Source organism: Mustela nigripes, chromosome 5, assembly GCF_022355385.1.
Source record: "Mustela nigripes isolate SB6536 chromosome 5, MUSNIG.SB6536, whole genome shotgun sequence".
Classification (NCBI taxonomy): domain Eukaryota; kingdom Metazoa; phylum Chordata; class Mammalia; order Carnivora; family Mustelidae; genus Mustela; species Mustela nigripes.
In genome coordinates, this window is record NC_081561.1 from 72,426,944 (window position 1) to 72,441,305 (window position 14,362).

The window sequence follows — 14,362 nt, forward strand, 5'->3', positions numbered from 1 at the left end:
CATATATTTTATACAATTACACAAATTCACACAATGGTATGCTACTACTACTTTCAATTCTTTGACTCAGAAGTATTTCTTTGGGCTTATGGTCATCTCTCCACCATTCCTAGCAACGGTTGCTACAAACCTTTAGGCTTTCTACCTGATTGCATCATCTCCCTTACTTGCTTAATAGAAGTGAGAGACTACCAAAAACCTTCAATCCACTATAAGTAGACAATAGCATTCTATAAATAGCATTTTCTTAAGTCATTATTTTGTCTTAATTGAAGGAAATGAGATTACATTTTTTCATTTAACAACTGCTTTTAAGCACTTGTTTTGTACAGGTACTATTCTAGCTACTAAAGCTACAGTGTTCATGGAACATACATTCAAGTGTTTCTGATTATTTCAAATACATAATTTAAAAGTATAATGAAGACTAATGATCATATCAAATTTAACCAAAAATACAGGTCTTAAGACAAATTTTGTGAGTATAAGGAATACAGTTGCAGAATCATAAAAATCCAATCGTGGTAGTATAACTCACATATCCAAACATTTTAGTATCATTCTCTATTAAAATAATTAAGACTCAGAATAATTTCCTTTAGTAATAATATTTAGAATATCTTTGTTATATAAATATATTTGATAATGTCAAATGGTAAATTTTTAAGTTACACTAAAAATATAAATAACTCAATCTCTCGAATTAATATTTGTATGAACACACAAATAACTATGTTTTTAGAAAATAAAACATACAGGTCGGCTTTTAGAAAAATCACAAGCTTTATTAACAGAGTGTAGGTTTAAAAAAAGTCAACGAACCTTCTTCTTCTTCTTCTTCTTTTTTTTTTTTAAGGGGAGAAAAGGAGTGGGTAGGGAGAGCAAGAGAATCTTAAGCAGGCTCCATGCCCAGTGCAGAGCCTAAAGCGGGGGCTTCACCTCGGTCTCAGTCTCCCAATCCTGAGATCGTGGCTGGAGCCAAAATCAAGAGTTGGACACTTAACTGACTAAGCAGCCCAGGTGCCCCAAAAGTTAAACAACCTTAGAGGCAGAAACATTTGCAGTCTTGTTAGCTATTTCAATTCATTCAAACCTTATCTTACTGGGCTTCAGTTTATTAGGTGAAAATGGCAAGCAATGATTATTACTACATTGTAGAGGTAGAAATATTAAATAATTTAAAGGATCTGATTGTATCACCATTAGTAGGTATCTTAAATGAATTACTTCCCTGATTATATTTTCATATCTCACATAGTCTTTGTCTAAAAAGGGAATTTAGAAGTAGTCAGTGGTGAAGTGGCAAGTATCATGGGCCTTGGGTAGGAAGGCAGAGCACAGTACCAACGAGCACCATGGTATTAAGATTTTGAGCACTAAAAATGACTTTCAGGAAAGCAGATGTGATCTCAGGACTTCAGTGAAGATAAACCACCTTCTCAGGAAGCAGAGAATTGTACCTTAATTTTAATTTTTCAGCAGTATTGTCATCCATTTAATATGGATTTTAAAAGACACAATGAAACCCTAATAATAAGGTCCTCATTTTCCTGGGTGAGAATCTTTGGATGAAACTGGATATGCATTGTTATCTGTTTTACTTTGTCCAAAAGTGGTCCGCATTGTATATTGCTTCCCAGTCTGTTAAAATAATCTTCTAATAAACACGAAGACCCAAATTCCTGGTGCAGATAAGAAAACTACGCACATTCCTACCTTCTCCAAACAGCCAGGATTAGATCAAAAGGCAACCTTATGACACTTGGAGCACAAACCCTCTGGGCGCGCACAGATGGGTCAACCGACAAGTCACAACGTCTGGGAAGCGAGAGAGAAGCGAAATTCCCGCACTTACATCAAGCGAATTCTTAGCAGAACCTTAAACAGTCACCCAGGGGAACTGAGAGTGGCGGGCGGGGAGGACATCGGTCCTGTAACGATCCCCGACGATCAGTCGTCTGTTACGTGCTCTCAGAACAGCCAACAAAGAGCCTCCGTTGCGCTTGTCCTCCAGTCCCACGTCGCCCGGGACTGTACGGCAAAAGGACACCGCGGAGGGTATGGGGGGCGGGGGCTCGCTCCGCGCTGGGGGCGGGTCCGGGTGGCCGCTCCCTCCGCCCCTGGAGTAGCTGCCACCTCCTGGCAGCGCCCCAGCTCAGCAGCTCAGACGCGGCCGCATCCCCTGGACTGTAGAGGCGGCAGCGAGCCCGAGCCAGCATCGCTGCTCTCGGCCACAGCGAGGCTGGGCGAGCCCGAGCGCGAGGACACCTGGCCCAGGCGCGGCGGGAAGCTCTGCGCGCCGCTGGTACGTACCAGGTGGAGGGGTAGCGGGAGTGAGTGTGGCTGGTGCGTGGGAGGAGGGAGAGGACTTGGGGAGTCGGGGGCGACTGAGTGAGAAAAGATGTGGTAAGTGCAACTTTTCCATTTGCCGCTCAGTCTGCGCTAGCACCGGGGGATTCCAAGCAGGTGCCCCGTATGCTAGAGCGACCGCATCACTATGCAAACTAAGGCACCTTTAGAGTGGAAGGGGGCGCTTAGGTCAACAGGGGTAACCAGGGAGGGCTGGTCACCTGCTTTTTGCTGGCTCTGCTCTGAAGGTGGACATTAGTGACCTCCTGTCATAAGTTGTCGAGTCCTTAGTCTCTCTCGCCCGCAAAGCCACGTCGTTTTCCTTGGGCTGCTTGCTCCAAGCTCGCGGCCACCGGCAGGGACTCGAGCCCTAACCGGCTCTGTGGCTTTAGCCAACTTGCCTCACTCCCTTAGTCTCCGTTCATTCTTTGACAAAATGTGGTCCTGGTTAGACCAGATGAACCTGAGGGTCCCCTACGGCTACTGGGATTTCCCCGAGCCTAGGACCCCTGCCCAGGAGGAACACGAGTGAAAAGTCGTCTCGGGGGTTTAGGAGATGGAGGGCGTGGGTCCTGGTTGCTGCTGCTGCAACCCCTTTGGGGAAGCACCCAGATGTATCTTCTGGGAAAGAGGGCCCAGCTGCCGCTGCCGGTACCCTCCTGAGTGAGGCTGAGACCGAGAAGCCAGTACCGTCGGCTTAGAACTCATCCCAGGAAGCTCAACGGAACTCGGTTCCTTTGGGAAGCGCTTGGCATGAGCCGGACAAACGGGAAACACACTAAAAAACCCCCAAAGCCAAAAAGACACCCCCCCCCCCCACCGCTCCAAACCAAGCAGGTATTATTTTAGAGTCTGTAGCCCTGGAAAGTGGAGTTTTCAAGGCAGAAGACCACTTAAACATACACTTAGAAAATAAAGACTAAAAACAATTAACGGTCTGGATACGAAAAAGTAGTGGATATAAATTACTATGAGCACTGCATGTCTCTTCGTGTACATGTAGATTCAAAATCCATCCCTCCACTCCTCTCCAAGATGCCTTTCTTCATATTGACATTGCTACACATTTAAAAAAAAAAAAAAAAAAAAGCCTTCTGGGATTTAGTATTTAGAAAGCTCAGAATTTGGATTATTAAAATGAGATGTGATGGTCACATAGCTCACAGAAAGTACTGTAATGGAGTAGATAGATTCCGGATCAGGGTTGGTTAGACCAGCATTTTGAAAACCTTTTTTGTTTCCTGCTAGTACGATCCACACTGGTCAATGCCTCTCTGTTGAAACTATCTCAAAAGGGTTTATTTACTAAAAAGATGTTCTGGGGGGCCTGGATGGCTCAGTGGGTTAAGCCTATTCCTTCCGCTCAGGTCATGATCTCAGGGTCCTGGGATTGAGCCCCGCATAGGGTGCTCTGCTCAGCATTGAGCCTGCTTCTCCCTCTCTCTGCCTGCCTCTCTGCCTACTTGTGATCTCTCTGTGTCAAATGAATGAATAAAATCTTAAAAAAAAATGTTCTGGAAGATAAAATGATTGGATTTTGAAGCAAAGTATGATTTTGGGAGAGGGAGATGTCTTTAGTGATTGACTTTAGTATTATCTTTGCCACATCTTTCTATAGGAAAAAAATCAAAGGCTAATGTAATACTTTATGCAGGATATTTAAAAATGTGTCACATTTTATTTGTGTTAAACAAATTTTCTCCTCTTTAGTCACTTTTAAACTAGAAATTTAGATCTTTAGAAATTTATCCCTTTCAGTGATTTTTAAGGAAGAGTTACCAAGTTGTAAAAACATCACCACAATTCAATTTTAGAAAATTTTCATCACCCCCAAGAGATCCCTCATGTCCATTTATGGTTACTCTCTGTTCTCATACCCAGCTTCAGGCAACCACTAATCTCTTTTCAGTCTTATAGATTTGCCTTTTCTGGACATTTCATATAAATGGGGTCATACATAATACCTGGTCTTTTGTTTATGGCCTCTTTCACTTAGCATAAGGTTTTTGAGAGTCATCTATGTTATAGCATGTAGCAGCCTTTCATTCCTTTTTATTTAATAGTTTTCTATTATATGGATATGCCACATTCTATCTATTCTTCAGTGAGTGCTCGTTCGAATTGTTTTCAGTTTGAGGCTATTAGGAATCATGATGCTAAGGACATTTACATTTAAATCTTAGTGGATATATATGTTTTCATTTCTCGTGGGTAAATAGACTTAGAATTGCTGGGTTATATGATAAACTTATGTATAACTTTGAAAGAGCATTATAGAATGGTATTTATGTAGAAGTTATATATTTATGAAGTGTAGAAAATTCTGGAGAAGTAAGTGTTTCTGACTGGATCATATATGATTTGATAGACATTTAGACAGAAGGTTAGAAGAGGAAACACTTTGTTTCCTTTAAAATTTAGAGCTTAAATAATTTTGAAAAAGAAGTAGTACTTCTCAGAAATAAAATATTTTAATGATAGTTGTTTTGGAGCAGTTTAAGATTCATAACAAAATTGAAAGAAAGGTGTAGATATTTCCTATATACTCTGAGCCCCCAGACATGCATAGCTTTCCCTTATCAAAATCTCCCACAAGACTGGTTACATCTTTTTGTTACCAGTTACATTTGTTACAATGGATGAACCTACATTGACACATTGTAATCATTCAAAATCCATAGTTTACCTTAGAATTCATTCTTGCATATTCTGTGGGTCTGGAAAAATATGTAAGGACAAGCATCCATCATTAAAATATCATACAGAGTATTTTCATTGCTCTAAAAATCCTCTGTTCTCTGCCTATCCATACCTCTCCCCAATTTTTTTTTGTTTTGATGCTTAATGAATGTAAATCAGGCCTAATGAAGACTAAATTTCCTTTAGCGTCCACTGAAAATGGAAAAGAAAGCAATTTGAAAATTGTGTTTTAAAAGTTGATGAGACTCAGAACTGAATGGCTTGGTAGTAAATTCAATGGTTTTCCATTCCTTCAATACAAGATTTTAATTGAGTTAAAAAATCTTTTTTTCCAAATATTAAAAAACCCTGTATAAATCCTGTAATAAAATAAGCTTCCTTAGCCATGATTTTACAGAAAACTTTTAAGTAATTAAACATATTCTATCCTTAGATATAGAGATCTAAGGCCCATGATTGATTTGTGAAAGGTACAAAAATCATGTATTAAGAATTAATTAAATATAATCAAATAATCCAAACCATGTATTACTAATTATTTAATCATGTATTATTAAATTATTATTTAATTAATTTAAATCATGCATAATAATTAAAAAATGTATTAAGAACAAATCTAGGATTTCTGTATTTTTGTTTTAAAACTTTTGCCATTGGGGAGCCTGTGTGGTGTTGGTTAAGTGTCCACCTCTCGGCTTCATCTCAGGTCATGGTCTCAGGTTGTGAGATCCAGTCCTGCATCAGGCTCTGCTCTCAGTGTGGAGTCTGTTTAAGACTCTCTCTCCCTCTCCTTCTGCCCACCCCCCAAACAAAACAAAACAAACAAAACAAAACAAAACAAAACAAACTTCTGCCATTAGTGCAATGCTCTTCTGAATCTTGTTGGTCTCAGAAATTTTCATATTAATATGCTGTATGTACTTTTTATAAGTCATTATCAGTTAGTGGCATTACATAAAGAGAACATACTCAGAAAATCAAAAGTGGTTATTATTAGTTTTAATTTTTATTGGAAATACAATTGATTTTGAGAAATCAAATAATCTACTTTTCACTGAAGTAAGATAAACTATTTTAGCTCTCAAAGGCAAAAGCAGTGTTATGCCCAGGAATTGTATGTTCTGGACTTTATAAATCAGAGCAGGTTTGTGTCCTTCAGTCACTCCTTTTTTTAAAATATGATGGCATCCAAGAGTTGGGATGTCTAGTTAGAAAAGAAGTTCAGAGCTGTCTAAATAAGAATGAAATGATTTGGACTTGTATATATTCATTTTACAGGAGGAGGTAATCTCACCTAGGATCCTGGATCAGTTAGAATAGGATTTCTCAGACTGCAAAGAAGATCAGGGATATAGAGACACATAAAGATTATGTAGTCTGGAGCCAAGACAGCTTGAACACTTGTTAGAAGCTTTTACAGGTAAAATAAGTGGAACTAAATATTTTTCTTCTATCTCTTAAATTCGTTCTTCCCATAGACCCTACTTCCTGCTAAGCCCTAATATCCACCATGTTGATGAAAAAGAACCCCATTTTGGAATATGGAAATCACCATGGTTAACTCTAAGGCTTTCATTTTTAAAGTGGTGAAGTAAAGGAGGAAACTGAGGTCCAATGTGATAGTTTCAGGAATAAAACCATGGAAGACAGGGAAGAGTTAAGCAGTGTTCCCAAACATGTGTCTTCTTAAATGGCTATATCGTTCTTTACTTCTGGACTTCCAGACTAATCTTTATGGGCTGTGCTAATATGTGTCAAAATAAAACAATATAGGGTGCCTGGGTGGCTCAGTTGGTTAAGCAGCTGCTTTCAGCTTGGGTCATGATCCTGGAGTCCAGAATTGAGTCCTGAATTGGGCTCCTTACTCAGTCTCCCTCTGACCCTCTCCCCTCTCATGCTCTCTCTCTCATTCTCTCTCAAATAAATAAGTAAAATCTTAAAAGAGAAAACTATATATATAGTTTTTTATGTATATATAGACTATTGTCTATAAATATATATATTTATAGATAAATACAAATATGTACATAAATATATATACATAAATTTTTAAATTGTTTTTAGAGAGAGAGAGAGAGAACAAGTATGAATGGGGGAGGGGCAAAGGGAAAGGGAGAGAGAATGTTAAGCAGACCCCATGCTTAGCACAGAGCCTGATGTGGGACTTGATCTTGCAACCCTGCAATCATGACCTGAGCTGAAATGAAGAAGAGTTGGATGCTTAACCCACTGAGCCACCCAGGTACCCTGAAAACAATATCTTAAAAATCAGCATGTGTATGTGTGTGCACGGACTTATGCACACATAACTAAGGATGGCTTACAACTCATGCAGTTGTATTAGTTTATTATGTTTGTTTATTTAAAAAAATGAGAATAAGTGCTTCTCTCATGGAGTCTCTGGAGCCAGATACATGGAAATTTCAAAACATTGAAATAAACCCCTCTTGTCTGCCTTTCCTAAAGAGGCCTTGAAATCTAATAAAAAGCTAGATTGTAGAGATGATGGATTTTTTCCACATTCTAAAGGTTTCTAAAGGGTCCATTAAGCCAAAAGAAGATATTATAAAGTCCAAGGCTTCCACAGAAACCACTCTGCTTCTCAGTTCCTACATCCTTGGAAAAGGACATCTGTCATAATTGTGTTCATTGCAGTAAGGGAGAAGTAACAAAAATAAAAAGCAATTCTACATCTTTCTAATATGCCATGACACTGTGTACTTGTACCTATAGATACTCTTCTAGCTCTGAGGAGGCTGAATTTGAGGGGATTGTAGTAGCCCAAACAAGAGATGTTAAAGAGTAAGTCAGGGATTAGGGATAAAGAATTAGAGATGCACAAGAGTACCTCAAGTCTAGAAATGTTAGAGACTGAAAATGATGAGGCTTGATAAGTGGTAGAGGAAATTAGAGGGAGGTGGGAGTGAAGAGTGCTTCTCAGATTTTTGGCTTGAGTTTTGAGGCTGTACGAGAATGAGGGCAGATTTGGCAGTTTTACTGGGTTGGGTAATGTCTCCTCAAAATTCACGTACTTCTCGATCCTCAGAATGTGACCTTATTTGGAAAGGTCATTGCAGTTGTAATTGGCTAAGATGAGGTCATCCCAGAGTGGGATGGACCCTTAACCCAGTATGACTGCTGGCCTGATTAAGAAAAGACTCAGAGACGGAGACACGTAGAGGAAGACAAACACATGACAGTGGAGGCGGAGATTGGAGTTATGTAGCTGCAAGGGCTTTGCCAGCCATCACCAGAAGCTAGGAGAGAGTCGTGGAACAGATCCTCCTTCGAGACCCCCAAGAAAGAACCAACCCTGCTGACACCTTGATTTTGGGTTGCAGGCCTTCCAAGCTGTATGGGAGTAAATTCATCTTGTTTTAAGGCACTTAAACCAAGTGACAATTTGTCATGGCAGCCCTAGGAAACTAATATAGTGGGCATGGGGGAAGAGGATGAGTAAAAGAGGAATCAGAGGTAAAGATGCCCAAGAGGCTGTTCTTTAGGAAGCGTACTTTTAGCTGACGTTTCAACCAGGAGGTAAATATAATAACGAGGCCTCCATGGCAAGCACATGGAATGAGGAAGGAAATGGGAGAAAATGGAAGCCGGGGAAGTAAGTTCTTTTGGGAGCCCAAAAAGAGAAGCTGGAAAGGGCATTGTCATAGCAACACAGGTATGTAGAGCATCAAAATGTGTGACATAATCAATAGGTCATAGTCACAGGATGAACCAGTAGGAGAAGGCCTGAAAGGATATATTATTTGACAAGTAGAAAGGCTGTATGATTGGGAGGGAGAAACCAGATTTTATTGGGTAAGAAATGGAAAGTAAGGGAATGGGGTTAGCCAGTGTTAAGTACTCATCCTGGGATTATAGCCAAAAGATACAAGAAAAAGATAGATGGGTGGGTAGTGGGGGTCAGAACATAGGGTCAAATTAGTTTTTAGTTACTGTTTCAAGGAGAACCTTGGTTCTCTCTTTAGATACCATGAATAAGTGATTAGAAGGTACAGAAAAGATAATTCATGAAGCTGATTTCCAAAAGAGGTAATGGGATTAGAACAAAAGTAGAGGTCTTCAACATAATATTTTTCGATTAGTAACACAAGATTGAAATTTTCCTAAGGGAACATGATTATTTTTTCTTTCAGTGGAAATGATTGTACATGATAAGGGAATGAAAGCTTCTTCTTTAAAAAAAAAAAATTGATAATTTTAGAGAGAAAGAGAGAGAGGGAGAGCACAGTGGGGAGGGCAGAGGAAGAGGAAGCGACTCAAGCGGAATCCTTCTGAGTGCAGAGCCCCAGGCAGGTTTAATCTCAAGACCCAGAGATCACAACCTGAGGTGAAACCAGGAGTTGTAAACAACCTACGTTGATTACCCAACTTCACCACCCAGTTGCCTGGGGGGAATGGAAACTTCTATTTACTGAGCAATGTACCAGGCCCAGGCTAGGTGGTTTCACAAATTTTATTTATTCTCCAACCTGTGGAGTTGGCCTTATGGCCCTATTTTCTAAGTAAGTAGGTGAAAACAACATCTATTCAAAGTCATTTAATAGAAAGTGGCAGAGTTCAGATAAAAAGACAGGTTTGATTGGTGCCTAAATTCACAGCCTACCATTCTAACTCAAAATACTCCGCTCATTCATTCATACTGAACATTCTTTAAAAAAAAAAAACAAAAAACCATTTATTTATTAACACATTATTTACTTTATATCTTCCTAAATTAGCCATCTGTGAGTTTTTTTTTTTTTTTAACTTGTTGTTGTTGTTGTTGTTTTATTGAAAGCTGTGCACCCAGTGTGGGGCTCAAACTCGTGACCCCAAGATCAAGAATCGTGTGTGCCAGGCAGGCACCCCATTTTTTTTCCTTTTTCTTTCTTTCTTTTTTTTTTTTTTTTTAAAGATTTAATTTATTTATTTGACAGAAATCACAAGTACACAGAGAGGCAGGCAGAGAGGAAGGAAGGGAAGCAGGCTCCCCGCTGAGCAGAGAGCCTGATGCAGGGCTTAGTCCCAGCATCCTGGGATCATGACCTGAGCTGAAGGCAGAGGCTTTAACCCATTGAGCCACCCAGGCACCCCGTACTGAACATTCCTAAGTCACTGCTGAGCATGACACATGTCCTGTGCTCCTCCTCATTATTAGTTGTTAAAGATGGTTACAAAAAAGCAATGTGATAACTTGGGCAGTCCATCCACTGTGTCCTGACATAGTCAAAGTCCTGTACCACTGAACCAGGTTTGGTCTACTCCAGGTTATTTCAGGTTTTTATTCATTTGTACCATATGGATTTGACAGTGAAGAAATGAGACCAGTCTACAACATGGGGTGCAATTTTTTAAATTTGTTTGCCTCAGGGAAGAGTGGAAGCAGGTTTTCAGGAGGAAGTGAGACATATTTTCCTCACAGGGTAGCTCCCTGAAATATTTGTGGAATTTTGCCAAAAAATATTAAGGCTCAGGTAAAACCCAGCATGAGTTGTTCCAACTCTGAGGATTCCATGTTTTGGGTTCCAGTTTGTATCCTTTGACAAGACATATAAATCTTTCAGTTTTAATTGCAAAATGCGGGAAACAAAGCACTTTTTTCCTCATAGATGTTTATTTTTATCAATTTAAATAAGTACCCTATTTTATCCTCTTTTGTTGAAAACTTTTTATATTACTTATCAATAATTAGTATTGGTTTTAATAGTCAATATGTTCAGTCTTCACTTTGCTGATTTTATCTAAATATGAGCCACTTGAAATATGGTTTAATGAAATAAGGATTTTGTGTAACGACAACAGTTTATGCTTTATCTAAAAAAATCTCAAATTATCTTATAAAAAAAAATTGTTGGGGAGACTGGGTGGCTCAGCGGTTAAGCATCTGCCTTCAGCTCAGGTCATGATCCCAGAGTCCTGGGATCAAGCCTCACATTGGGCTCTCTGCTCAGAGAGGAGCCTGCTTTTCCCTCTCCCAATCCCCATGCTTGTGTTCCCTCTCTCACTGTGTCTCTCTTTGTCAAATAAATAAATATCTTTAGAAGAAAAAAAAAAAAAAAAGATTGTTAAAGGTTTACATTATTTGTTAACTTCTTTCAGATATTTTTATCATAAGGCCATAATGTAATTAAGAATATTTAAAGATTTTTAAATTTCAATTTTAACATTCAATACTAATTATCTTCCAGTCTTGGCACATTTATAAGATTATACTTTTATAATCCTATTGCAAATTTTTAAAAAACTGGCATTTTTCCTTATGCAAAGTGACCCATGAAGTAGTTTTTGGCTAGGTGAACTTTAGGTATGAAACATAATTTTCCAGTTTTCCAAATGGGTACATTCTAATTTTGCTCCATCCTGTGGTAATCATTGATTTGAGAAATGAGAGAACAAAGGAAAAACATACTCAATCCATTAAAATACATTGCTTTAAATATTAGCAATGTTCAAATGTAGATTTCAGTTTTTACCAAGAATAATATGTGCTTACTATTGTAAATTCTTCACCAAAAATCTCAGATTCTTACTCTCATCTTTTTTGTCAATTATACCTCGTTACATTATAATGAGTTATTGTACATGTTATTTCCAGACCAGGTAATGTTTGCTACTTAAAATACCCAGTTTTAAACTTAATTTTTTAAAAAAGATTTTATTTATTTATTTGACAGACAGAGATCACAAGTAGGCAGAGAGGCAGGCAGAGAGAGAAGAGGAAGCGGGTTCTCCACCGAGCAGAGAGCCGGATGCGGGGGCTCTATCCCAGGACTCTGAAATCATGACCTGAGCTGAAGGTAGAGGCTTTAACCCACTGAGCCACCCAGGCGCCCAAACTTTAAAATTTTTAAAGTGTTTTTGAGGCAATATACATTGCAGTGAAAAATCAAGAAATTTCAGAATTGTATTAAGAAGAAAATAGGCTCTCTATATATTTCCACCATGAACTATAAAATCCTTTGCACATATGTAGCTTTAAAAAACCAAAACTGATGTAACAGATACCATATCTCTCACTTAATATATCATCTCATATATGTTTCCTAGGCAACAAATTATATTTTTAATGGCTGCATCGTGTTCTGTTACATTTTTAACTAATCTTGGTAAATATGCAGAATGTCTCCAAGTTTGGTTTTATTAACAGTGTCATAGTAAATAACTTTGTTCATAATTTTTACACACTTCACATACCTCTTCGATTAATTCCTTTGAATCAATTTCTTGACATAGAATTGGTAGGTCATAACATATTCACTTTTTAAAGACTTCTGATACATTTTGCATAATTTCTTTCAGAGGGCCTATAAGATTTATACTCAAAATAACATTTTTGCTAATATACAAATAATGTTTGAAAAATTTAGAATTTAGAAATCAGTGGGAAAAGATAGCTCATATTTGTATTTCTTTGATCAGATGTCTTTGACTATTTTTAGTTAGTTAATATGTTTATTGGTTATTTTGGTTTAATTTTTCTAAGTTACTTTTTTATATTCTTTGCCTACCTTTAATCCTTTTTTATTTTGAAGCTTTTTATTGATAAGTATATTAACTCCTTGTATGTTTGTTACACTGCAATTTTTATTTTATTTTTTGTTAAGATTTTATTTATTTATTTGACAGAGAGATACACATCGAGAGAGGGAATACAAGCAGGGAGAGGGAGAAACAGGCTTCCCGCTGAGCAGGGAGCCCAACTCAGGGCTTGATTCCAGGATACTGGGATCATGACCTGAACCGAAAGCAGATGGTTTCTGCTTTCTAAGCCACCCAGGTGCTTGCATTTTTTTAAATTAATTATTTTTATTAACATATAATGTATTATTTGCCCCAGGGGTACAGGTCCGTGAATCATCATACTTACATACTTCATTGAACTCACTATGGTACATACCCTCCCCAATGTCCATCCTACAGCCACCCTATCCCTATGACCACCGCCCCTACCCACAATCCTGTTTGTTTTGTGAGATTAAGAGTCTCTTATGGTTTGTGTCCCTCCTGATCACATCTTGTTTCATTTATTCCTTTCCAACCTCCCAAACCCCCCACGTTGCCTCTCAACTTCCTCATATCAGGGAGATCATATGATAATTGACTTTCTCTGATTGACTCATTACACAGCAATTTTATTTTTTTATTTATTTATTTATTTTTAAAGATTTTATTTATTAATTTGACAGAGAGAAATCACAAGTAGACAGAGAGGCAGCCAGAGAGAGAGAGAGAGGGAAGCAGGCTCTCTGCCGAGCAGAGAGCCCGATGCGGGACTCGATCCCAGGACTCTGAGATCATGACCTGAGCTGAAGGCAGCGGCTTAACCCACTGAGCCACCCAGGCGCCCCATACACAGCAATTTTAAAATTGCTTTATTTATTTATTTATTTAGCCATTACTCATTTAGGGAGCATTGCTTTATAGAAAACTTACATTTTACAGATGTCAAAGCTATCCATTTCTTTTATAGTTTTTTATTTTGTTGAGCTTGAGAAGAACCTTCCCACTTATAAAATATTCACCTACTTTTTTGGGTAGGACTTATAATTTTTTTTTAATTTAAATTTTAATCCTTTGGAAATTATTTTAGTAGTCATTGAATGAGGGGATCTTTATTATTTTACTATTTTATTTTATTTTATTTTATTTTTAGTGGTTAGTCTTGTCTTGAATCCATTTGTTCTATAACTGATTCCTTCTCCACTGATTTGAATCTGATCCCATGCCTCCTCATACTTGTACCTCCTGGAGCCCACATTCCTCATAGCTGTGCTGACTATCCTGTAGTCCCAAGCGTGCCACTCATATGCTTTTTTGGCCACTGCTCTTGCACATGACTGCGGGCTCTTTGATTGCCTCTCTGAACTGCCTTGATCCACATCTGTCACTCACCACCTCACCCCAGAAGGAAAAAGAATTCCACTCCCTGTATCGTAATTGCTAGCTCTTCTAAAATTTCCATATTACTAGTTTTGGAACATAGACTTTTTTTTAGCCCTGCAAAACAGATAATTTTCTAATGCTTCAAAGCTTTGTTTTCATCTTTTGTCTACTCATTTTTTTCTTGAAGCTTTATTATGCTTTGTGCTGTCTTTCCTTGACCTGATCTTTGCTTTTTGTTCTTCAAAACCCTTCACTCATGCTCTCTGGAACACCTGTTCAATCAAAGTAAACTTCTCTTTACTTCCACTTTTTATTATGCTTTGTGCTGTCTTTCCTTGACCTGATCTTTGCTTTTTGTTCTTCAAAACCCTTCGCTCATGCTCTCTGGAACACCTGTTCAATCAAAGTAAACTTCTCTTTACTTCCACTTTTT

At 38.3% G+C, this 14,362-nt stretch overlaps 1 protein-coding gene across 5 annotated transcripts in view; it reads left to right on the top strand.

The window, feature by feature from the left end:
* Positions 1–1,777: 1,777 nt before the first annotated feature.
* Positions 1,778–14,362, top strand: part of PKIB (cAMP-dependent protein kinase inhibitor beta) — a 111,540-nt gene continuing 98,955 nt past the window's right edge. For 4 of the 5 annotated variants that reach the window (XR_009404457.1, XM_059400640.1, XM_059400642.1 and 1 more), the window contains exon 1: positions 1,778–2,305. Coding sequence is in view for 3 of the 5 variants with exons in the window: in XM_059400640.1 (XP_059256623.1) it covers positions 1,793–2,305 (513 nt within the window). In the remaining 2 variants the exon portion in view is untranslated. The remainder of the gene's footprint in view (positions 2,306–14,362) is intronic. The other variant, XM_059400643.1, reaches the window with a different exon arrangement.